Source organism: Chiloscyllium punctatum, chromosome 38 (assembly GCF_047496795.1).
Source record: "Chiloscyllium punctatum isolate Juve2018m chromosome 38, sChiPun1.3, whole genome shotgun sequence".
In the NCBI taxonomy this organism is placed as follows: Eukaryota; Metazoa; Chordata; class Chondrichthyes; order Orectolobiformes; family Hemiscylliidae; genus Chiloscyllium; species Chiloscyllium punctatum.
This window is the reverse complement of record NC_092776.1, coordinates 5,631,372-5,655,670: the sequence shown is the minus strand read 5'-3', so window position 1 is coordinate 5,655,670 and position 24,299 is coordinate 5,631,372. Positions and strand designations below refer to the sequence as shown.

Genomic DNA, 24,299 nt, shown 5'->3' with positions numbered 1-24,299 from the left:
GTGCTTGTGACTGTTCTGTTATTCCTGCTTGCCTAAGGATGTTCAGGAGTACAATCTCAAATGTTGTAGCAGCCCTTCTAGTGGGAATTCTTTGAATATACAAGTGTCTGAAGCATTGGATGGCATGTGCAGACAAAGTAGACTTGAGGCAACGTGCTCTGCTGGAGTTTGACTGCTTCACCAATTCTTTGTTTCCGTACTAGATACGAAATAGATATGGGCGGCACGGTGGCACAGTGGTTAGCACTGCTGCCTCACAGCGCCAGAGACCTGGGTTCAATTCCCACCTCAGGCAACTGTCTGTGTGGAGTTTGCACATTCTCCCCGTGTCTGCGTGGGTTTCCTCCGGGTGCTCTGGTTTCCTCCCACAGTCCAAAGATGTGCAGGTCAGGTGAATTGGCCAATCTAAATTGCCCGTAGTGTTAGGTAAGGGGTAAATGTAGGGGTATGGGTGGGTTGCGCTTCGGCGGGGCGGTGTGGACTTGTTGGGCCGAAGGGCCTGTTTCCACTCTGTAAGTAATCTAATCTAATCTAATTGAAATGGGACTTTGTGCTTCAGAAGCAACACATTAGGAACTCTACGCTGTCACCCAGATTCAGAAGCTGGTATTTTAGTGTTGGATTCAGTTGACGAATTAGTGATTTTTCTCAACCATTGTTGGAACTCACCTGGCATTTTAGGGAAGATTGCTGCCCAGTTTTCTTTGGGTAACAAAGTACTGATGCCTCTGCTTGCTAGTGCACTAGTCAGTACTGGAATGTTATTTTGAAATGCTATGACCTCTCAGAGCATTGAGATGAAACGGTTCAGGCAGAATGAGTAGTTGGAAATGCCTGCAGTAAGGACTCTGGCTCATGCCTAAGCAGCACATAGCAAAACAAGGTTGAATGTAAATTCCACTATTATCGTGTTCCACAGACAAAGTAAACAGGGGATGTGAAGGGTGACATTGAGATTACCTCATTGACACCTTTTTTATGTTCCAAGTGTACTGAATCTTCCCTTGTGTATTTAATACTACCATCTAGATTAAGCTTTTTGGCCGTTTGTTTCTGATGTTGCATCACATGCTACAGCCACTTCTGTCAAATTCGTACTTCTCTATGGTCCAGTTTAAGAGTTGCAATGAAGAAGCAAGTTGCGCTGCGCTCTCCTTACAGGAATATTGTGTTGATGGGCTGGTGTTGGAAAGTTGGTTTCTGTTTAACTTTAAGCCAAAAAGATTGAGCAATGGTGCAAGTTCTATAGATATATCCAGGGAAAAGAAAGTGGGTAATAAACTTAGGCTTACTGATCTGTCATTGTTGGGATGTTTTTATCCATTTGCTCAACACAGGCTTTTGCTAAAATTTATCCGATTGGTTACATTCTTGTGGTGCATAGGCTTGTATGCCATATCTAGAATAATGAAAAATCTATTGGAGTGACTCATCAAAAGTATGCTTATGATCTGAATGAACCTGGGTAGGTTCATGGCTATCACTTCAAGAAAGAAGATTGTTCTACAGCTGGAGTTTTATCCTCCAGGAGCAGGTTGGTGTTGGGGATTTAAATTGGGTGGCATGGTGTGGAAGTAGGCTAATTAATGGACACTGAATGGCTTTCGCCCACCACTGCTGGTATTCTCTGATGGTCTTGTGGGTTATTGAGTGAGTGTCCTTCCTTCATGGGTGCCTTTTTGAACCATCATGTGCAATCGTCCATAGAGATGAGGAAGAATTACTTATCTCAAAGGGTCATGGAATCCATCATCCCAGAGTGTAGTGGACACCAGAGCACAATACATCTGAGGGGATGGACAGCTTTTCAATTAGTTATGGGTTAAGGCATTCTGGGGAGTGGGAAGGAATCATATCAAATGGTGGAGCAGGCTTGAAATGCCTACCCTTCTGAATTCTAATCTCCAGTGAAAACTTCCCCACTTACCTTGTTAACTGGCTACAGCGATGATTGTTCCTGCAGAGTGGTTACATTCCCTGGAGATGCTCCCCCAAACATGTGGGGGTGGAATCCTGGCTTGAGCTAATCATTCATCAAGAAATATTACCCCTAGAATGAGGGTTATCTCACTGTGAGTTCTATGGATGGCACTCATTTAATGGCAAAATAGCATCTAGGAAGATAATTTAATTTTAAGTTGCCTTGTAAGTATCCTGAGTTTCTCAATGGGCATCCATTCAGAGGAAAAGTCACCACAGCCGTACCAGACTGTAGGGCTGCTCTCTAATTAGAGAAAGTGGTAGTTTAACCTGAGGGGGTCACCACACTTCAGCTGAGGGGAAAAGGTTGAGAACATAACCTCAGCCGATGCAGGAATTGAATCCACACTGTTGGCATGACTATCATAATCTTACCATCCAGTCAACTGATAACTGAAATCCCCACATCCCACTAATACCTCAAGAAATGAAACAATACAGGCTATGAATTGACTTTTTTTTAAAAACAATCTGGACAATACTTACATGGTTGAAAGTATGCCAGACAAATATTTAAGGCAGTCACAAAACAATGAGCTGCCTGATCATCAAAATTTAACTTGCGTTCACGCTGCCAGTATCTGCATTCAGATGTTTGGGTCCTGTGGTTCTTTTATTAGTAATAGTTGTACTTTCTCCCCTGTCCATCTAAAAAAGTCATATTTAGAGGGTGGTGTAGAAGAAGATAATTTTCTCAGTTATTGAAGCAAATGAACTGCATATTCCCATTGTCCAAAGAAAATCGTTACAGTCTAATCTGCAAGTAATTCAAGCATTTATTTGAATAAGCTTAGAATCCATGGTGTAATTCTTCTCTTTTCCCCCCTTTTGTGTTATGTAGTTTATAATTGTTTTTGCTGTGATATTCCAACAGCTTTGTAAACCCTTTCATCTCTGGAGTTAGAACCCAGTTATTTGAGAAAATAAGTTGTCTTTTGTACGTGTTACAAACTGGATGAAAACTCTAATACAGAAAGCAGGAAATGAATAGTCACTTTATTATTTGTTGTTGTGTAAGGAAATGTAATTTGAAAAACAAGTCCAAATAAGTACTGTAATATAAAACAACATAGCAACTAGTATCAAATGTGTTAATAGGAAATTGGTTTATTCTAGGAAATATTTAATTAACACATTCCTATTAATATATAATAAATAAATGTATACTCATTAAGACATAGACTGACACCAACTGATCTTATCAGGCAGCAAAGTGGTAATAATTGAAAAGAGAAGTTTCCCTTTTGCCTTTGAGAAGAACATTCTTGTACTTATGTAGCTCTCAGTCCAAAGATTGCACCTCCAACAGTGTATTGACATCAACTAACGTTTTCAAGAGTGCATTTTGAGTAGTAGAAATAGGTCATTCAGCCCATCAAGTCTGCTCCTCTAGTCAATGATATCATGGCTGATCTAACAATCCTCAATGGCACTTTCTGCCTTTTCCTCATAACCCTTGATTCCCTTACTGATTAAAACATGTTTATCACAGCCTTGAATATACTTAATGACTCAACCTCAACAGCTGTCTGTGGTAAAGAATTCCACAGATTCTTTCCCCTCTGAGAGAAGAAATTCCTCCTCATCTCTGTCTTAAATGTGTGACCCTTATTCTGAGATTATACCCTCTGATCCGGGTAAGGGGAAATAACCTTTCTACACTTACCTTGTCAAGACTCCTAAGAATCTTATTTGTTCAATAAGGTTGCCTCTCATTTTTCTAAATTCCATTGAGTACAGGGCCAACCTACCCCCTCTCTTCATAACAGTCCCTGTATATCTGGTATTAGGTGAGTGAACCTTGACTGGACTGAATGCTCATGAAATTGCTCGTATGCATTTCATAATCAGCTTCATACTGTACTTTTGAGCTAACAATGGGCTAACGAAATGTGAATTTGGCTTCATATTCTGAAATCGTGCCAGTAAGAATCAGGACTGAGAAGCCTCTGCTCAGAAACCTGATGGGACCTTAAAGTAATGTCAGGGAGGAGAGGCCCTTATCTCGAAAGGAAAGAATCAGCATATGAACACACTTCATTCCCTGTTTCTGCTTCCACCGATTGTCACAGCCTTACCTCGATTTTCATGGAATAGCCCTGAAATCATCATTGTGACGCATGGGTCTAATTCCACAGAGCTGTCTTATAAACAGACTGGAGGATCATGGGCCTGACAATGTAGCAACTACAGCTATTGGCTGCGGTTTTAATCGTTACCTTGATTACAATAAATTTATTAGGAGGACTCCTCCCCTGAAAGAGCCTGCATTGAAAACAGACGCATGTAGTTTGGTTCTTGTATCAGCAATTGCAGCGTATATGTTTTTGCCTACTTTGAGAGATTGCAAGGTTGTGAGCAAGTGGGAAATGCTTAGCTATTTTGTTCCAACTGTATTGGTCTGGGGAAAGTTTGCTAGATGAGCTGCTCTTAAAAATGAGGATAGTTGGAACCGAAGCTCTCCAGTTGACAAAGAGATAGAGAGTCAAGTCGAAAAGAAAAGCATTGATATAACGTATGTTGGATTGAGAAGCAGCTGAGTGTAAAACTTCATAGAAGTGGTGAGAAAGGAAATAAGAGAGGCAAGAAGTGAATGTGAGCATGTGGCTAATATCGAAAGAATTCAAAATTATTCTCTCTGCTTATTGGTAAAATAGTAGTAAAAAGAGATGTACAGGATATTGCGGAGTCAAAGGGCATGACCAAGGTATGAAATAATTACTTTCTGTATTTATCAAGGATGAAGACTTCGCCAAAGTCATTGTGAAAGGACAGGTCATCATGATACTTGGTGGGCTAATACATGTTGCAGTAGAGCATAAGCTGGGCTGTAATTAAAGATAAGACAGGGATAGGCAGGACTACAGCTGAAAAATGTGTTGCTGGAAAAGCGCAGCAGGTCAGGCAGCATCCAAGGAGCAGGCGAATCGACGTTTCGGGCATAAGCCCTTCTTCAGGTTTATGCCCAAAACATCGATTCTCCTGTTCCTTAGATGCTGCCTGACCAGCGCTTTCCAGCAACACATTTTTCAGCTCTGATCTCCAGCATCTGCAGTCCTCGCTTTCTCCATGGGAAGGACTACATTCCAATATCTGAGGGATGTAAGAGTGAAAATTGCACAGGTGCTGGCTTTAATTTTCTAATCCTTCTCAAAGCCTAGGGTAGTATCAAAAGTGTGAATAGTTGTAAATCTTAGACGTTTATTTAAAAAAAGGATAAGGATAAACCTGGCATTGCCAAGGTCAGTTTTACCTGAGTGGGGGGGGGGGGGGGAGGCTTTCGAAATGATAATTTTGTCTCAGACTAACAGTCATTTTTGACAATTGTGGATTAATTATGGAAAGCCAGCATGGATGTGTTCAAGGCAATTTTTGTTTAACTCTCATTGATGAGGTAACAGGGAGGGTTGATGAGGGTCATGTGGTTGGTGTGATGTAGATTGAGTTCCAGAAAGTATTTGATAAAATGCTACCTTTCAGCCATGGATTAAAAGGACAATCACACCATGTATGCAAGGTTGGCTGGGTGACGAGAAACCTTTTTTTCAGACAAGAGTAAAATGTGAATCTTCAGAGTTTAGTCTAAGGATCCATGCATTTCTTGATATATATTAATGTTGACTTGGGTAAACAGAGCACATTACAGGATTTATATATAACACTCAAACACTTTAGGAGGGCACAGTGGCTCAGTGTTTAGCACTGCTTCATTTCCAGCCTTGGGTGACTGGAGTTTGCACTTTCTCCCTGTTACTGCGGGCTTTCCTCCAGGCGTTCTGGTTTCCTCCCAATGTTCAACAATGTGCAGGTCAGGTGAATTAGCCATGCTAAATTACTGTGTTCAGGGATGTGTAAGAGAGATGTAGAGTAATAGAATAGGGGAATGGGTGTGGGGATGCTCTTCAGAGGGTTGGTGTGGACTTGTTGGGCCAAATGGCCTGTTTCCACACTGTATAGCTTCTATGAAAGTCTGTGACTGAGTACTATAAACTGTTAGGACGGTAGTTTGCCTCAATAGAAGGCTAGTGGAATAGGCAGATGAATGTAATGCTGAGAAATGTAAAATTATTCATTTTGGTAAGATGGGATACAGAAAATATTTACAAGAATGATTCCAGGATGAGGAGCGTTCGTTGTGATAACAGATTGGAGAATCTAGTATAACTCCCCTTGGAGAAGATTGAGAACATAATTAATGGATATTCAAAGTCCGGAGTAGTATTAATAGAGTTAGAAATTGTTCCTATTGGTGGAAAGTTTAAGAACCACAATAGCATCTGTCATCAATTATTGTAAAATCCCACCTGGTTCCCTAATGTCCTTTAGGGAAGGAAATTTGCCAACTTTATCTGCTCTGGCCTACATGTGACTCCATACCCACAGCAATGTGGTTGGTGTTCATTGGTCTCCAATCCCAGGAAAGAATTGAAAAAGCTAAGATCCAGTCCTGTTTGTTGTTTGTATGTGTGTAATAGAAGAAGCAAAATCAGACAATATTTAAGCATCAGATCACTGTGCCTCTTGTTGAGTCATGGAATCCTATTAACTAAAAGCAATTATTCCACATCCATGGTAGCTCAACTAAAGAATTAAAATCAGATTTTACTCAACTTAGTCCATTAAGAATTAAACAATGCACTTTGCTTTCTTCATGAAATAAGCTTTTCTGGGATATGGTAACAAAGTTAGTGCACTTCTAATTACCTTTTAAGCAATTAAACAAAGAAAATTGCTTAAAACAAAGAAAGAATAATGAATATCTCCCAGCCTTTTTCTCCCTAAGTATTCAGTTCTAGCTCCACATGCAGAAGGAACATGGCTGGAGGCTGTCTAACTGCTGAGGACTTCGGTTCCAAAGTTTAGCCTTACGATAAACAAATGGAAGATATGTAACTATTGAAATTGAAACTCTCTCATAAGCAAAGACATTAAAATACAGGATTCATATAACGAAATGATAGCATTCTCTTCTTGTTCTTTTCCAGTTTGTTCAAATCTAAAGATGTTGATTCCTCGTTATATTCTTTGAAGTTGATAAGATGACACTTATGCTATCGATCACCCTGTAATTGTTTCCTTGGCTTCTCCTAAACTCGAGCTTGCTGGACTTTCCTGGGAGGAACTCTCTGGAATCACATTCTTCGTGGTGGAACCTGCCAAACCATGAACATTATTTTTTCAATTCTATGATATGACAATTCCGCAGGCAATGATTCAAGAAGTGCCAGAGCAGCATTGCAGGGTGTTCGGAGATCTGCATTCTTAAAGCTCAGCTCATCCAGAGACACAGACCTTATATCTATAATCAAGGGCATTTCTCCCTGATGTCTATCTCTTATAGGTAAAAACAATGACTGCAGATGCTGGAAACCAGATTCTGGATTAGTGGTGCTGGAAGAGCACAGCAGTTCAGGCAGCATCCAAGTAGCTTCAAAATCGACGTTTCGGGCAAAAGCCCTTCATCAGGAATAAAGGCAGTGAGCCTGCAGTGTGGAGAGATAAGCTAGAGGAGGGGATAGGCCATGCAGAAGCTTTTCAATATTCTTTTGGTACAATGTCTATGTCCATGACCTCCAACATATGGACAAAAATGGAATAGTGTAGGATAGCTGGGCTTCAGATTGGTTTCACAGGTCAGCGCAACATCGAGGGCTGAAGGGCCTGTACTGCACTGTAATGTTCTCTGTTCTATGTAGGGCATGGGTATCAAATGTATGAGACACCAACCATCTGCAAGGTCCTTCCAAGCCACTAACTTGGAAATATACTGCTATTTTTTCACTCTAACTGGTTCAAACTCCTGGAATGCCCTTCTTAAAGATGATCTTCCACAATATAGGCTGCAGAAAGTGAAGAAGGCAGCACATTGCAACCTTCTCCTTGGCTTTTAAGGATGGGCAATAGATGGTGACTTGGCAAAGAATAGGGAATCATTCTAAGGTGAAAGCCTACAACTCTGGCATGTGAGGCAATACTCCCCACTTGCCTGGATGGGTGCAACACCAACATTTGGGAAGCTTGGGCGGCATGGTGGCACAGTGGATAGTACTGCTGCCTCACAGTGCTAGAGACCCAGGTTCAATTCCCACCTCAGGCAATTGTCTGCACATTCTCTCTGTGTCTGCATGGGTTTCCTCTGGGTGCTCCGGTTTCCTCCCACTATCCAAAACTGTGCACGATAGGTGAATTGGCCATGCTAAATTGCCTGTAGTGTTAGGTGAAGGGGTAAATGTAGGGGAATGGGTCTGGGTGGGTTGCTCTTCGGAGGGTCGGTGTGGGCTTGTTGGGCCGAAGGGCACGTTTCCACACTGTAAGTAATCTAATTTAATCCAGGACAAAGCAGCCACTTGATTGGCACTACATCCACAAGTATCTACTTTCTCCACCACCAACGCTCAGTAGTAGCAGTGTGTACTATCTACAAGATACACTACAGAAATAAACCAAGGCTTCTTCAACCTGCCACAACCACAACCACTTTCATCTAGAAGGGAACACTACCCCTTCCAAGGCACTCATAAATCTGACTGAGAAATATATCGCTGTTCCTTCACTGTGGCTGGTTCAAAAATCTTGAATTCCCTCCCTAAGGGCATTGTGGATCTACCTACAGTACATGGACTGCAGTAATTCAAGAAGGCAGCTCATCTCAAAGGGCAACTAGAGATGTGCAACAACTCCTGGGCCCAGCCATTGACTCCCACATCCGGAAAGTGAATTCAAACAAAAGTTCCCATGACTTTGAACACACTCCCTGAAATTTGTCATGGATGCTAATTTAACAATAACTTTCAAAAGGAATTGGATAATAACAAATGGAATAATTTGCTGCAGTATACCGAAAGAGCAGGTGAGTGGCACTGATTTGGATTGTTCTTTCATAAGCTGCATAAGTATGATAGGCCAAATGGCCTGTCTGTGCTGTATCATAGAACATAGAACATAGAAAATACAGCGCAGTACAGGCCCTTCGGCCCTCGATGTTGCTCCGACCGAAGCCTACCTAACCTACACTAGCCCAATAACCTCCATATGCTTGTCCAATGCCCGCTTAAATGACCATAAAGAGGGAGAGTCCACCACTGCTACTGGCAGGGCATTCCATGAACTCACAACCCGCTGAGTAAAAAATCTACCCCTAACATCTGTCCTATACCTACCACCCCTTAATTTAAAGCTGTGTCCCCTAGTAACAGCTGACTTCATTAGCGGAAAAAGGTTCTCACTGTCAACCCTATCTAAACCCCTAATCATCTTGTACACCTCTAACAAATCTCCCCTAAACCTTCTTTTCTCCAATGAGAAAAGCCCCAAGTGCCTCAGCCTTTCCTCATACGATCTTCCTACCATGCCAGGCAACATCCTGGTAAACCTCCTCTGCACTCGTTCCAATGCCTCCACATCCTTCCTATAGTATGGTGACCAAAACTGCACACAACACTCCAGATGCGGCAGCACCAGAGTCTTATACAACTGCAACATGACCTCAGGACTCCGGAACTTAATTCCTTTACCAATAAAAGCCAGTACGCCATTTGCCTTCTTCACCGCACTATTTACCTGGGTGGCAACTTTCAAAGATCTGTGTACATGGACACCAAGATCCCTCTGCTCATCCACACTACCAAGTAGTCTACCATTAGCCCAGTAATCCATCTTCTTGTTACTCCTACCAAAGTGATATGATGGTTTCCCCCGCATCCATTGCAAAATTGTAAACACAAGTATAAAGTGTCAGTTGCATGCTCAAATCAAATTCATACCATTCCCTAGCATGTTATTTGTGCATCTGAATGGAGACTGCAGTTCACCATGGGGTAGGCTTGTGACCACTATCCTCTTCAGTACAGGCATTTACAGATCCTGCTCAGTTTTGTGGGGTAGGGGAATACCAGTTGGTAGTTAAAAAGGTGGAGTTTATTACGTTAACTTTTTTTTACACACAGGTGGTTCATATGTGGAATGAACTTCCAGAGGAAGTGGTGGATGTGGGTATGATTACAAGACGTTTGGATAAATGTATGAATCAGCAAGATTCGGAAGGATATGGGCCAGGAACAGGCAGGTGGGACTGGTTTAGTTTGGGATTATGGTCAGCATGGACTGTGTGACCAAACGGTCTGTTTCCAACTCCATGACTCTCTGTTGCTACAGGTTACATTGTGAGTAACTAGCTTTCTGACGAAGGAGCAGCGCTCAAAAAGCTTGTACTTCCAAATAAACCTGTTGGACTATAACCTGGCATTATGTGATTATTTTTAACTTTGTCCACTCCAGTCCAACACTGGCACCTCCACATCATGATGTAAATGGAACATTGAGAATTCTAAGCCAGAAGTCATTAAGTTGTTGGAGACAACAACTGCTGAAGAGTAAATTCATCGTGACTAAACTGTCAATACTTGATCAGAGAAAATCAAAGTTCAGGACACTCATTCCAAAAACCAAATGCTAAAATAATTAAAATATATCTCATTCTAAATTCAAGGCCTATCAATTTAATTTAGTTCCATATCATTTAATTTGAATAAGTTTTATTGAGCATATTGCTTGTCATATTCATTTTCAAAATCTTAATTTCAATATGCTGCTCAGAAGAATTTAAATCCTAAATCATTAATTACTGGTGTTGGCCTTTGGAGTTGAGAATGAATTGAAAATTCTTAAAGCTGAGGATTAATCAAACATCAAACATGAGGTGATTAAGTCCTACATTACACCCTCTAGAAATCAATGGGGAAAACTTAACCCAAACTTCATGTCAAAATAACCCATTTCAAAATCACATACTGATGATTTTTGTGATGTTTGTTTTTCAAAGTTGCTTTTCTAATTACTCAATGAAGCTTTTTAAACTTTGTTTATTTTACGATTTGGACCTAAGTTTTTTGTACGTAGGCACCTTTGAACCTGAGATGGCATTGTGTATGGTGACATTATACAATTTTCACTGTACTCCTGTGCTTCTGTACTTGAATACATGTGACAATCAAATCTAAATCTAAAAAAAACCTGTATCGAGCAACAAGTGCTCAGTTCTTACCTCAGATCGGCTTAATCAGAACTAAATTAGCTCTCTGTCACTCTTACAACACAAAACCAACTGAAATATTCTCCATGGACTAAATAAATAGTGAAATATGATGAAGAAGGAGTGGCTTCTGAGTGAACCAACTACTTATGCCCTGTGTTCAAACAGCCAGTATGTATTAAATCCAATGCTTTCCAATTCATTGGTACGTTATTAGTGAATAGTAAACATGCACTCACATCATAGATTTCATCTGGGTCTGTTTCGACTGGAATGCTGGGAATATTTAAGCGGAGAGAAGCAGGAACTGCATATGTTGAATCCAAAGACACATTATCTGTATAAAAATGAATATGAGCATCAGACCACATGACATGGCGTTAGCAAATTCAAAAAAGTAATTTAAAAAGCTGTTGGATTGATGGTTTTTAATGTTGGTGAACTGTGATGTAAAGGAGGTTAGTTGTTAGGTCACTTTACTGCATGCCTATCATCTCACATGGACATTAGGCACTCTTGTGCAGCAGTGGTAGTATCACTACCTTTAGACCAGAAGTCCTGGGTTCAGGTCCCATCAGCTACAGAGGTGCAGGTAACATAGGGTGACCTGATGGCTCACAGTGCCAGAGCTCTGAGATCAATTCCAGCCTTGGGTGACTGTGTGGAATTTGCACATCCTCCCTGTGAGTTTCCTCCGGGTGCTCCGGTTTCCTCCCACGGTCCAAAGTTGTATAGGTTAGGTGGATTGATCATGGGAAATTGCCCATAGTGTCTGGGATGTGCAGACTAGATGGGTTAGTCATGGAAAATGCAGGGTTACAGGAATAAAATGAGGTCTGGGTGAGATTCTTTTCAGGGAAACCCATGCAGACTCAATGGGCTGAATGGCCTCTTTCTGCATTGTAGGGATTCTATGATTCTATCGCTAAACAGATTGATCCTTGACACTAGGATGTTAGTGGTCACAGGGACTTTATGTCACAGCTACAGGAAACTGAAAATGTGTTGCTGGAAAAGCACAGCAGGTCAGGCAGCATCCAAGGAACAGGAGAATCGACGTTTCGGGCATGAGCCCTTCTTCAGGAATAACCTGAATAACCTAACCTGAAGAAGGGCTCATGCCCGAAACGTCGATTCTCCTGCTCCTTGGATGCTGCCTGACCTGCTGTGCTTTTCCAGCAACACATTTTCAGCTCTGATCTCCAGCATCTGCAGTCCTCACTTAGAGCTACAGGAAGGTCTGGGTGGGATGATGCATTCACTTCTGCACCTCACATCTCAGGAAGAACATATTGGCCTTGGAAAAGGTGCGGCACAGATTCACCTGAATTGTCAGCAAATTTAAAAGGGTCAAATAATGAGAACATGATGTATATCTGGGTTTGTATTCTCTTCAGTGTAGAAGATTATGAGATGATCTAATTGAGGTGTTTGAGGTCAATAGGATCGATCGTAACCACTTCCTCCAGTGGTGTAACTCAAACACAAGGTCTTGACCCAATGGCTGTGCTCTCATCTCAGCTTTGGAAGGTCATGGGTTCAAGTCTCAAAGGTATCACGTGGTCTCTGATATTCCAGTACACTTGTAAATAACTCCTGGACTGTCATCCTTAAAGAGAGATGTTAAACCAAATCTTCATCTAACTTCTCAGGTGGATATATTTCATTAGGAACTAGGTGTCCAAGTCAATGATGAAATCCACAATTAACATTACTAGAACTCTGTCCCTGTGCTGGCAGGTTTGAATGGGACATGGAGTTATGGAGTTATACTTTCAGTTTAAAAAAGTGCAGCAAAGAACAAAACGTGATAGCATGAACATTCGATATGCATTCCCCATTCAGAGATATCAGGAAACACTGCAGTGAATCTGGAATTCTCTCCTTAAAAAGGTTCTTGTGGTTGAAGGGGTCATTTAAAAATGGAAGAACTGAAATTCATAAGATTTTTGTTCAGCTGAAGTATTAAGGGAACAAAGGCAGGTTGGAGAACTGAGATACAGATCAGCTATAATCTAACGAATGGTGGGTTAGGATCAAAGGGTCGAGTGGTTTACTGTTGCTCTGTTCTGTGTTTTTATACTCATGGGTCCCACTATTCCCATACATGGGGGGGCAGTGATTTAAGGTAAGGGTCAGGAGTTTAGAGGAGATGTGAGAGAAAACCTTTCCACCCAGATGCTGATGGGAATCTGGAATTCCCTGCCTGTCAGGGTGGGACAGGCAGAAATCCTTATCACATTGAAGAAGTGCTGTGATGTGTATTTGCAAGGCTTTGGGCCAAGTGCTGGAAAACAGGATCAGCATAGTTAGGTGGGTGCTTTTGACCAATGCAAACTCAATGGGCTAAAGGGCCTTCTTCTGTGCTGTTGATCTCAACAAACCTATGTCCATTCTTCCTTTAGTCAGAAAATGGGCCCTGAATCTTCCAAGGATTCTTTTTGTTTTCTCTGCTGTCCTGTTCCCTTTATGAAGAAATGGTTCCAGTTTACTACCCAAGTATCTATTAGCCCTTGACTAGGAGTGAGGAAGTTATCCACTCCCATAGCCACACTTACAGCAGGGGTTGCTGTGCAGCAGTCAGGAAAAGACACTTTGTCAGAATTCCTTTTGCCTTTCACAGGTCCATGTGCTCAATATGGGTTGGCTGATACACACTGGGGAAAAATAGATGATGAATTACCTTCACCCCTCCCTGAAACCCTTTAACTTCATTGGCTTCTCCCTCTGCAACAGCCCCCCCCCACCTTTCCCCTATTCATGTTTTCCATTTTCCCAACCTTCCATTTTCTTCCCGAGCCCAACCTTTGTCTCGTCCCTGTCCTCCTTCCTCTCATATCACCTGTCTACTTTACTCTGCCTTACCTTCCTCATTCTCTCTGCTCCCCCCTCTTCCATCCTTGCTTCTTCTGCCTCTTCACTTCCATTTACTCTTCCCCACTTCGGTCTTCACCAGAATCTCTCAAACTTGTGTGAACTAGAACACTGCACAGTTTTGACTTACCAGTTCTGAGCAGTAGGGAATAAATTTTCAATCTCTTACTGTAAAAGGTGAGCTGTCTCATTGCTGCTCCAAGCATCAATTCTCTCTTTTTAGGAAAGTTTAGGTCCCAACAATAGAAATATTTCAGCCAATCTTCCTGTTTTTGCAGTGTATTTCAGTTGTAGGGAGAACTGCAGCAAGTTTTCACTTTGTTCCTTTGATAGAGAAGTAAACTAGTCTGAAGTTACACATCCAAGACCCTTCGCAAGAGGCAAAAATAGAAATTGCTGGACAAACTCAGCAGGTATGGCAGCATCTGTGGAGAGAAAGCAAAGTTACCATTTTGGGTCCAGTGGCCTTTCCTCAGAACCAGCCAATTCTGAACTGCTGCATTCTGGAGAAGAGTCATTGGACCCAAAACATTAACTCTGCTTTCTCTCCACAGATGCTGCCTGACCTGAATTTTTCCGGCAATTTCTGTTTTTGTTTCTGATGTCCAGCGTTCGCAGATCTTTGATTTTTTTAAAACCCATTTGCAAGAGTCTTTATAATAAGGAAATGATCTTTCTTACCCAATTCTTTGATGCATGGACTGGGCTGTGGTATAACATACGGTTGTACAAAGTTGCTGGTGTATTTCTGGCTTTTGTCCATCCGGAGAGCATTGTATTGATGGTTCCTATGCAGAACAACCAGAGTAAGCCATGGGGAATGTGGCAGCATTTACATTTACCTGCATGTTGTAGATTGGAGCTCTGAATAGGACCAGAACCAGAGGTCATTCTTCAAGGATATGGGATAGGCCATTTAGGTCTTGAGATGAGCAGATATTTCTTCACCCAGAGAAAGGTGAGCCTGTGGAATTCACTGGCACAGAAAATGGTTGAGGCTAAAACATTTTCCAGAAGGAGTTAAATATAGGGCCGACAAGATCAAAGGGAGAAAGCAGGAGTAGGGTTCTGAGGTGGACAATCAGCCATGATCTTATTGAAGGGCAGAGCAGACTCAAAGGGCCGAATGGCCTACTCCTGCTCCTACCCTCTATGTTTGTGTGATAGAGATGGTCCCTCACACTGGTGCTCAGGAATCCCTCCTGCTCTTATTGCCTGCCATTGTCACAATATTGGAAGGATTTGCAGTTTGATAACAGATTTGTTTGACACGTTACGATGCTCTGCTGCAGCCGTCAAGTCCTGGAGTGGAACCAGGGGTTTCTAGTTCAGAGATAGGGACGTGACCCATTCTGCTAGACAACTTTCCTTGTAAGTAAACCAATAGCAAGGAAATTGATGAATGGTTTACAACAGTCATGACCATACAATCCTCAAAGGTTCTGCTGCTTATTACTTCAACTGGAGGCCTAACAATGGAGTTTGCAGTCTGACAAAGACTTAAGGAAGAACTCAAAATGATGCACATGAAGTCATGTAATGTTACATACAAAAAATGGCATCCATAACGTCACATGCCATTCAAACACTTCCCTTCATCTGCTGGATCTCAATGTGCACTATTTCCTGGCCCTTCTACTTTCCCTGGTTATGAAGTACTGCCCAATTCTGATATCTTTTAATTGCTGCTCAGCAACTAAAAAAAACATGGTTTATAAAGAGGCCACCTGTGAACTGTATTAACAGAGATGGGTGACCAGAAATCAGCCTCTCCTGGTAGCCCTGTCATGACTCATTAATGAATTGGTTCAGTTCGGGATTCGTTTTCATAGGCCAAATGGAGTGTTTACTTTGACTGACATCTTTATAATATAGTAAATAATTCTATTGTCCAACTTTGTTTTCAATTCTTGCATGTCTATGTGGAGAAGATTAAGTTCTGTAAACCTTCTGCTATGGTAATAACAGTTCAGCCAGACTGGTACACGTATAGGAGAAAGTGAGGTCTGCAGATGTTGGAGATCAGAGTCGAGAGTGTGTTGCTGGAAAAGCACAGCAGATCAGGCAGCATCTGAGGAGCAGGAGCTCTTCATCTGCCTGACCTGCTGTGCTTCTCCAGCACCACACTTTTTGACTCTGATATCCAGCATCTGCAGTTTCCTGCTGAAGGGCTCTGGCCCAAAACGTCGATTCTCCTGCTCCTCGGATGCTGTCTGACTTGCTGTGCTTTTCCAGCAACACAGTCTCAACTCTGCTATACTTACAGGGTGGTGCAACAGCTTTTTCAAATGATTTTTGAATAGGTGTTTTTAAAGTGTATTTTAGGACCTTCCACTGTTATTATATAGTTCATTGGCTCCTTTGTGCCTACAGTGTGTGAATGGTAGAAGGTGGGGCATGGAAGAGCATTGGGGAATTGAAGTGGAAAGGGGAAGTTGAGGTAGAGTGGAGAATAGAAGTGGATTGGGGACATGGAGGTTAGATAGGGAATAGAGGTGCCATGGGGAGGAGTTGCAAGATGTGTTCTAGATTTCTAACCAGCTGTTGCAGCAACTGGAATGAAGCCACAGAGAACCAAGGCAGGGCCCAACACTCTCCCATCTCCATGACTGGACCCAATCTGCATTGGAGCCAACAGCAAATCCCAGAGCGAAGGCAGAGGCTATAGGGTTAGGGTTGGGGTTCCTCACACTCAGGAAGGTTTACTGAGTTGACAGACCACCTTAGTCAAACTGCCCACCTGGATGGTGGCAACAGGTATCTGCTATTACGTTCATTTCTTTCTGAGATATTTGGAAATTTCTGAAAAGAAGCATCTGCATCAGAACTTTGCTCTCAGTGAGAATGCTTTACTGACACCTAGTGCCAGCAAGGGGGATGGCACTGGAATTATTCAGAACCCATATTAATCCAAAAGTTACTTTGATGCTGGACAAGACTACTGCATTGATCAGGCTGGAACGCCTGAAGGTTAGTCAAGGTGAGTCGAAGAGTGTGGTGCTGGAGAAGCACAGCCAGTCAGGCAGCATCCGAGGAGCAGGAGAATCAACGTTTCAGGCAAAAGCCCTTCATTAGGAATTCCTGATGAAGGGCTTATGCCGGAAACATTGATTCTCCTGCTCCTTGGATGCTGCCTGACCTGCTGTGCTTTTCCAGCACCGCACTCTTTGACTCTGATATCCAGCGCCTGCAGTCCTCACTTTCTCCCTGTTGAGTCAATGACACTGACTCAAACATTGAGTGACCAATATCTGATTAGTCCCAGAAATGGACGTGAGAGTCATTTTCTGTTGAAAAACACAAGTGTGAGAGTGAAATGACACATGCTCACCATGTTGTATCTCCATCACCTCATGCCCCTCCATCCCTCACAAAATCTTTGTTCTTCTCCACGTTTCATATTTACAATGAGTTCAGTTACCAAATGGGGAGATATAATGACAAATGGAGATGTGGAATGAGTGAGAAATCTCTTTGTTTTCTATGTGTTACATCAGAATGTAAATTAGCAAAATGCAGCAATCTATTTAGTCATTATTTGGAGATGCTGGTGTTGAACTGGGGTACACAAAGTTAAAAATCACACATCGCCAGGTTACAGTCCAACAGGTTTCTTTGGAAGCACTAGCCTTCGGACCGCTGCTCCTTTGGGTTGATAAACCACCTGATGAAGGAGCAGCGCTCCGAAAGCTAGTATTTCCAAATAAACCTGTTGACTATTTAGTCATTGGCTTAGTCATAGGAGACAGAGTGTTACGGTGGAAGGATGCTTTTCAGAATGGAGTGTTGTGACTAGTGGTGTTCCACAGGGGTCAGTGCTAGGACCTCTGTTGTTCATGGTCTACATAAATGATTTGGAGGAAAATGTGGCTGGTCTAATTAGTAAGTTTGCAGATAATACAAAGGTTGGTGGAGTTGCAGATAATGAGGAAGATTATCAGAGGATACAGTGGGATATAGATCAGTTGGAGGCCTGGGCAAGAAAATGGCAGATGGAGTTTAATCCAGATAAATGTGAGGTGATGCATTTTGGAAGGTTGAGTACAGGTGGAAATTATACAGTGAGTGGCAGAACCCTTAGGAGTATTGATATGCAGAGGGATCTGGGTGTGCAGGTCCACAGATCACTGGTAGATAAGGCAGTAAAAAGGGCTTATGGCATGCTTGCTTTCATTGGAAGGGGCGTTGAGTATAAGGATAGATAAGTTGTGCTGCAGCTTATACAAATTTAGGTAGGCCACACTTCGAATATTTCACATAGTTTTATTTATAGGATCAGAGAATCTCTACAGTGTGGAAACAGACCCTTAAACCCAACAAGTCCACATTGACCCTCTGAAGAGTAACCCACCCAGACCCATTCCCCTATTATATTTACCTGACTAATGCAATTAACCCACACATCCCTGAACACTATGGGCACTTTAGCATGGCCAATTCATCTGACCTGCACACCTTTGGATTGTGGGAGGAAACCAGAGCTCCCAGAGGAAACCCACGCTGACACAGGGAGAGTGTGCAAACTCCACACAGACAGTAACTTAAGGGTGGAATCAAACCCAGGTCCCTGGTGCTGTGAGGCAGCAGTGCTAACCACTGAGCCACTGTGCCAAACACTAGTCACCACACCATGCAGTTCTGATCACCCACACTACTAGAAGGATGTGGATACTTTGGAGAGGGTACAGAAAAGGTTTACCCAAGATGTTGCCTGGTATGGGGGATTTTAGCTGTTAAGAAAGGTTGGTTAGACTGGGTTTGTTTTCACTGGAATGCAGGAGTTTGAGAAGTTTATAAGGTTGTGAATGGTATGGATAGAGTGGAAAGTATGAGGCTTTTTCTCAGTGAGGAAGGACCATTTACTAGGGGACACAGGTTCGAGGTACAGGGAGGGAATTTAAAAGAGATGTGTGAGGGAAGTTTTTCACACAAGGGTGGTGAGTGTCTGGAATGTACTGCTAGAGGAGTTGGTGGAAGCAGACACATTAGCAGCTTTCAATGAGCACCCGGACAAATACAGGAATAGGAAGGGGATTGAGAGATATAAATCCTGTAAGTGATGACAGTTTTAGTTTTAAAACATGTCAGACTTGGAGGGCTGAAGGGCCTGTTTCTGTGCTGTACTGTTGTTTTGTCCTTTGTTCTATGTGTCACACATCGATAAATCAAGGAGCTCCTCCCTACATTGTTTATGAATTCCCTATCTCTAATCCATGACTTTTTTTGGGAGTTCACAAAACCAGGAATTCGAGGATTTACATCGGAGTGAGAAAAACCGAAGTTGCTGGAGAAACTCAGTGGGTCTGGCAGCATCTCTGGAGAGAAACACAGAATTAGCATGACCCTTTTCCAGAACATTGGTTTCTACTTTCGATTCCCAGTTTCTGCTTCTGAAACCTCTGGGAATTACACAGGGTAGGGAATCCAAAACTAGAGAGCATAGGTTTAAAGTGAGAGGGGAAAGATTTAAAAGGGACCTAAGGGGCAACATTTTCACGCAAAGGGGTGGGGCACATATCGAGTCAGTTACCAGAGGAAGTGGCGAAGGCTGGTTCAATTACAACATTTAACAGGCATCAGGACAGATGCATGGAGAGGAAGGATTTAGAGGGGTATGGGCAAACAGTGACAAATGAGACTAATTCAGTTTAGGAAACCTGCATGAAAGGTCAGCTTCCGTGCTGTAAGACTTTAGAACATAGAACATAGAACAAAACAGCGCAGAACTGGCCTTTTGGCCCTCAATGTTGCACTGACCTGTGAATTATTCTCAGCTCGTCCCCCTACACTATCCCAAAATCATCCATGTGCTTGTCCAAGGATTGTTTAAATCTCCCTAATGTGGCTGAGTTGACGACATTAGCAGGTAGGGCATTCCACACCCTGACCACTCTCTGTGTAAAGAACCTGCCTCTGACATCTGTCTTAAATCTATCACCCCTCAATTTGTAGTTATGCCCCCTCGTATAAGCTCACGTCATCATCCTAGGAAAAAGACTTTCACTGTCTACCCTATCTAATCCTCTGATCATCTTGTATGTCTCTATCAAATCCCCTCTTAACCGTCTTCTTTCCAATGAGAACAGACCCAAAGTCTCTCAGTCTTTCCTCATAAGACCTTCCCTCCAGACCAGGCAACATCCTGGTAAATCTCCTCTGCACCTTTTTCAATGTTCCACATCCTTCCTGAAATATGGCGACCAGAACTGTACACAATATTCCAAGTGAGGCCGCACTAGCGTTTTGTATTGTTGCAGCATAATACTGCAACTACGGGACTCGATCCCTCTACCAATGAAACCTAACACACCGTATGCCTTCTTAACAGCACTATCCACCTGGGTGGCAATGTTCAGGGATCTGTGTATATTGACACCAAGATCCCTCTGCACATCCATACTGCGAAGAATATTTCCATTGACCCAGTGCTCTGCCTTCCTGTTACTCTTCCCAAAGTGCATCACCTCACATTTAGTTGCATTGAATTAGTTACAATAATAAGAGATCATGCTTTCAAGGTGAGAGATGGAAAGTTTAAGGGGGATATACGTGGCAAGTACTTCACACAGAGGGTGGTGGGTGTTTGGAACGCATTGCCAGCAGAGGTGGTAGAGGCAGGCACGGTAGATTCATGTAAGATGCGGCCCAGGGGACATGTCTACTTTCACTCCTTCTAGAATTGATAACACCTGTTCGTAACTAACCTCTATCCTTTCTAGTCTAATATCTCATACCTCATTCTTCTCTTCCACAATATTCTCCTTTTCCTGAGTGAAAACCGATGAGAAATGTTTGTTTAGCAACTCTCCAATCTCCACAGTGAAGTTTATGACTCTACCACTGATATAGCAATGTAGCAGATACAGCAGTGCAGCGGATACAGCAGTGCAGCGGATACAGCAGTGCAGCGGATACAGCAGCGCAGTGGATACAGCAGTGCAGTGGACACAGCAGTGTAGCAGACACAGCAGTAGAGCAGACAAAAGAGTGGAGCAGACACACCGCTGTAGCAGACAAAGCAGCGTCACATATACAGCAGTGTAGCAGATACAGCCATGTAGCAGATACAGTCATGCAGCAGATACAGCCATGCAGCAGATGCAGCAGTTTAGCAGGTATAGCAGTGCAGCAGATATAACAGTATAGCAGACACAGCAGTGTAGCAAACACAGCAGTGTTGCTGATACAGCAGTGTTGCAGATACAGCAGTATAGCAGATTCAGCAATATACCGGCACAGCAATATAGCAATTAAAGCAGTTTAGCTGATACAGCAGTGTACAGCCGTGCAGCAAGTACAGCAGTGCAGCAGATACAGCAGTGTAGCAGATTCAGCAGTGCTGCAGATGCAGCAGTTTAGCAGGTATAGCAGTACAGCAGTGCAGCAGATACAGTAATGTAGCAGATATAACAGTGTAGTAGACACAGCAGTGTTGCTGATACAGCAGTGTAGCAGATACAGCAATGTACCGGCACAGCAATGTAGCAGAAAAAGCAGTTTAGCTGATACAGCTGTGTACAGCCGTGCAGCAAGTATAGCAGTGTAACAGATACAGTAGTGCAGCAGGTACAGCAGTGCAGCAGATTCAGCAGTGTAGCAGATACAGCAGTGCAGCAGAAACTGCAGTGCTACAGATGCAGCAATTCAGCAGGTATAGCAGTGAAGCAGATACAGCAGGATACCAGACGCAGCAGTATAGCAGATGCAGCAGCGTAGCAGATATCGAAGTGTAGCAGAAACTGCAGTGCTGCAGATGCAGCAGTGAAGCAGATACAGCAGTGTACAGATATAGCAGTGTAGCAGATAGCAATGTTGCTGATACAGCAGTGTAGCAGATACAGCAGTGTACCAAATGTAGCAGGTGCAGCAGATGCAGTAAGCACAGCAATGTACTAGATATAACAGTTTAGCAGAAACAGCAGTGTACAGCCATGCAGCAAGTTCAGCAGTGTAACAGATACAGCAGTGTACAGATATAGCAATGTAGCTGATTCAGTAGTGTAGCAGATTCAGCAGTGCAGCAGGTATTGAAGTGCAACAGAAACTGCAGTGCCGCAGATGCAGCAGTTCAGCAGGTATAGCAGTGTAGGAGATACAGCAGTGTAGCAGATACAGCGGTGCAGCAGATTCAGCAGTGTAGCAGATGCAGCAGTGTTGCAGGCACAGCAATGTAGCAGATATAACAGTTTAGCAGAAACAGCAGTGTACAGCCGTGCATCAACTATAGCAATGTAACAGATACAGCAGTATAGCAGCTACTGCAGTGCAGCAGATACAGCAGTGTACAGATACAGCGGTGCAGCATATACAGCAGTGCAGCAGATTCAGCAGTGTAGCAGATACAGCAGTGTAGCAGATACAGCAGTGTAGCAGATTCAGCAGGGTAGCAGATGCAGCAGATATAGCAGATGCAGTAGATATAGCAGTGTAGCAGATATAGCAATGTTGCTGATACAGCAGTGTAGCGTACAGCAGTGTACCAGATTCAGCAGTGCTGCAGATTCAGCAGTGCACTAGATATCAAAGTGTAGCAGAATCTGCAGTGCCACAGATGCAGCAGTGTAGCAGATACAGCAGTGTAGCAGATTCAGCAGTGCAGCAGATTCAGCAGTGCAGCAGATATCAAAGTGTAGCAGAATTTGCAGTGCCGCAGATGCAGCAATGCAGCAGATACAGCAGTGCAGCAGATTCAGCAGTGCAGCAGATATCGAAGTGTAGATACAGCAGTTTAGCAGGTTTAGCAGTGAAGCAGATACAGCGGTGTAGCAGATACAGGAGTGCAGCAGTGTAAAGATACAGCAGTGTAGCAGATTCAGCAGTGTACCAGATTCAGCAGTGTACCAGATATAGCAATGTTGCTAATACAGCAGTGTACAAGATTCAGCAGTGCTGCAGAAACTGCAGTGCTGCAGATGTAGCAGTTCAGCAGGTATAGCAGTGAAGCAGATACAGCAGTGTCGCAGATACAGCAGTGTCGCAGATATAGCAATGTAGCTGATACAGCAGTGCAGCAGATATAGCAGTGTACCAGATTCAGCAGTGTACCAGATGCAGCAGTGTACCAGATGCAGCAGTGTACAAGATGTCGCAGATGCAGCAGTGTCGCAGATGCAGCAGTGCAGCAGGTGCAGCAAGCACAGCAATGTAGCAGATATAACAGTTTAGCAGTACAGCCATGCAGTAAGTTCAGCAGTGTAACAGATACAGCAGTGTACAGATATAGCAATGTAGCTGATTCAGCGGTGTAGCAGATTCAGCGGTGTAGCAGATTCAGCGATGCAGCAGGTATTGAAGTGTAGCAGAAACTGCAGTGCTGCAGATGCAGCAGTTCAGCAGGTATAGCAATGTAGGAGATACAGCAGTGTAGCAGATACAGCAGATGCAGCAGTACAGCAGATACAGCGGTGTAGCAGATTCAGCAGTGTAGCAGATACAGCAGTGTACCAGATTCAGCAGTATACCAGATGCAGCGGTGTAGCAGATACAGCAGTGTACCAGATGTAGCAGATGCAGCATTGTAGCAGGTGCAGATATGACAGTTTAGCAGAAACAGCCATGCAGCAATTACAAAAGTGTAACAGATACAGCAGTCTATAGATATAGCAATGTGGCTGATTCAGCGGTGCAACAGGTATCGAAGTGTAGCAGAAACTGCAGTGCCGCAGATACAGCAGTTCAGCAGGTATAGTAGTGTAGAAGATACAGCAGTGTAGCAGATACAGTAGTGTAGCAGATATAGCAGATGCAGCAGATATAGCAGTGCAGCAGATATAGCAGTGCAGCAGATATAGCAATGTTGCTGATATAGCAGTTTAGCGTACAGTAGTGTACCAGATTAAGCAGTGCTGCAGATTCAGCAGTACACCAGATACAGCGGTGCAGCAGACACAGCGGTGTAGCAGACACAGCGGTGCAGCAGATTCAGCAGTGCAGCAGGTATCGAAGTATAGCAGAAACTGCAGTGCCGCAGATGCAGCAGTTCAGCAGGTACAGCAGTGTAGGAGATACAGCAGTGTAGCAGATACAGTAGTGTAGCAGATACAGCAGTGTAGCAGATACAGCAGTGTAGTAGATACAGTAGCATAGCAGATACAGCAGTGCAGCAGATATAGCGGTGTAGCAGATACAGCGGTGCAGCAAATACAGCGGTGTAGCAGATACAGTGGTGTAGCAGATTCAGCAGTGTAGCAGATGCAGCAGAGTTACAGGCACAGCAATGTAGCAGATATAACAGTTTAGCAGAAACAGCAGTGTACAGCCGTGCAGCTACTATAGCAGTGTTGCAGATACAGCAATGCAGCAGATACAGCAGTGCAGCAGGTTCAGCAGTGTAGCAGATTCAGCAGGGTAGCAGATGCAGCAGATATAGCAGATGCAGCAGATATAGCAGTGCAGCAGATATAGCAATGTTGCT

At 43.2% G+C, this 24,299-nt stretch overlaps 1 protein-coding gene across 2 annotated transcripts in view; it reads right to left on the bottom strand.

Moving 5' to 3' along the window:
• Nucleotides 1-5,251: 5,251 nt before the first annotated feature.
• The window catches only part of LOC140463300 (uncharacterized), an 88,100-nt gene continuing 69,052 nt past the window's right edge, over nucleotides 5,252-24,299 (bottom strand). For both annotated transcript variants that reach the window (XM_072557068.1, XM_072557069.1), the window contains exons 9-11: nucleotides 14,567-14,673; nucleotides 11,251-11,348; nucleotides 5,252-7,133 (exon numbers count right to left, since the gene is read on the bottom strand). In XM_072557068.1, coding sequence (XP_072413169.1) covers nucleotides 7,113-7,133; nucleotides 11,251-11,348; nucleotides 14,567-14,673 — 226 coding nt within the window. In that variant the 3' untranslated portion in view covers nucleotides 5,252-7,112. The remainder of the gene's footprint in view (nucleotides 7,134-11,250; nucleotides 11,349-14,566; nucleotides 14,674-24,299) is intronic.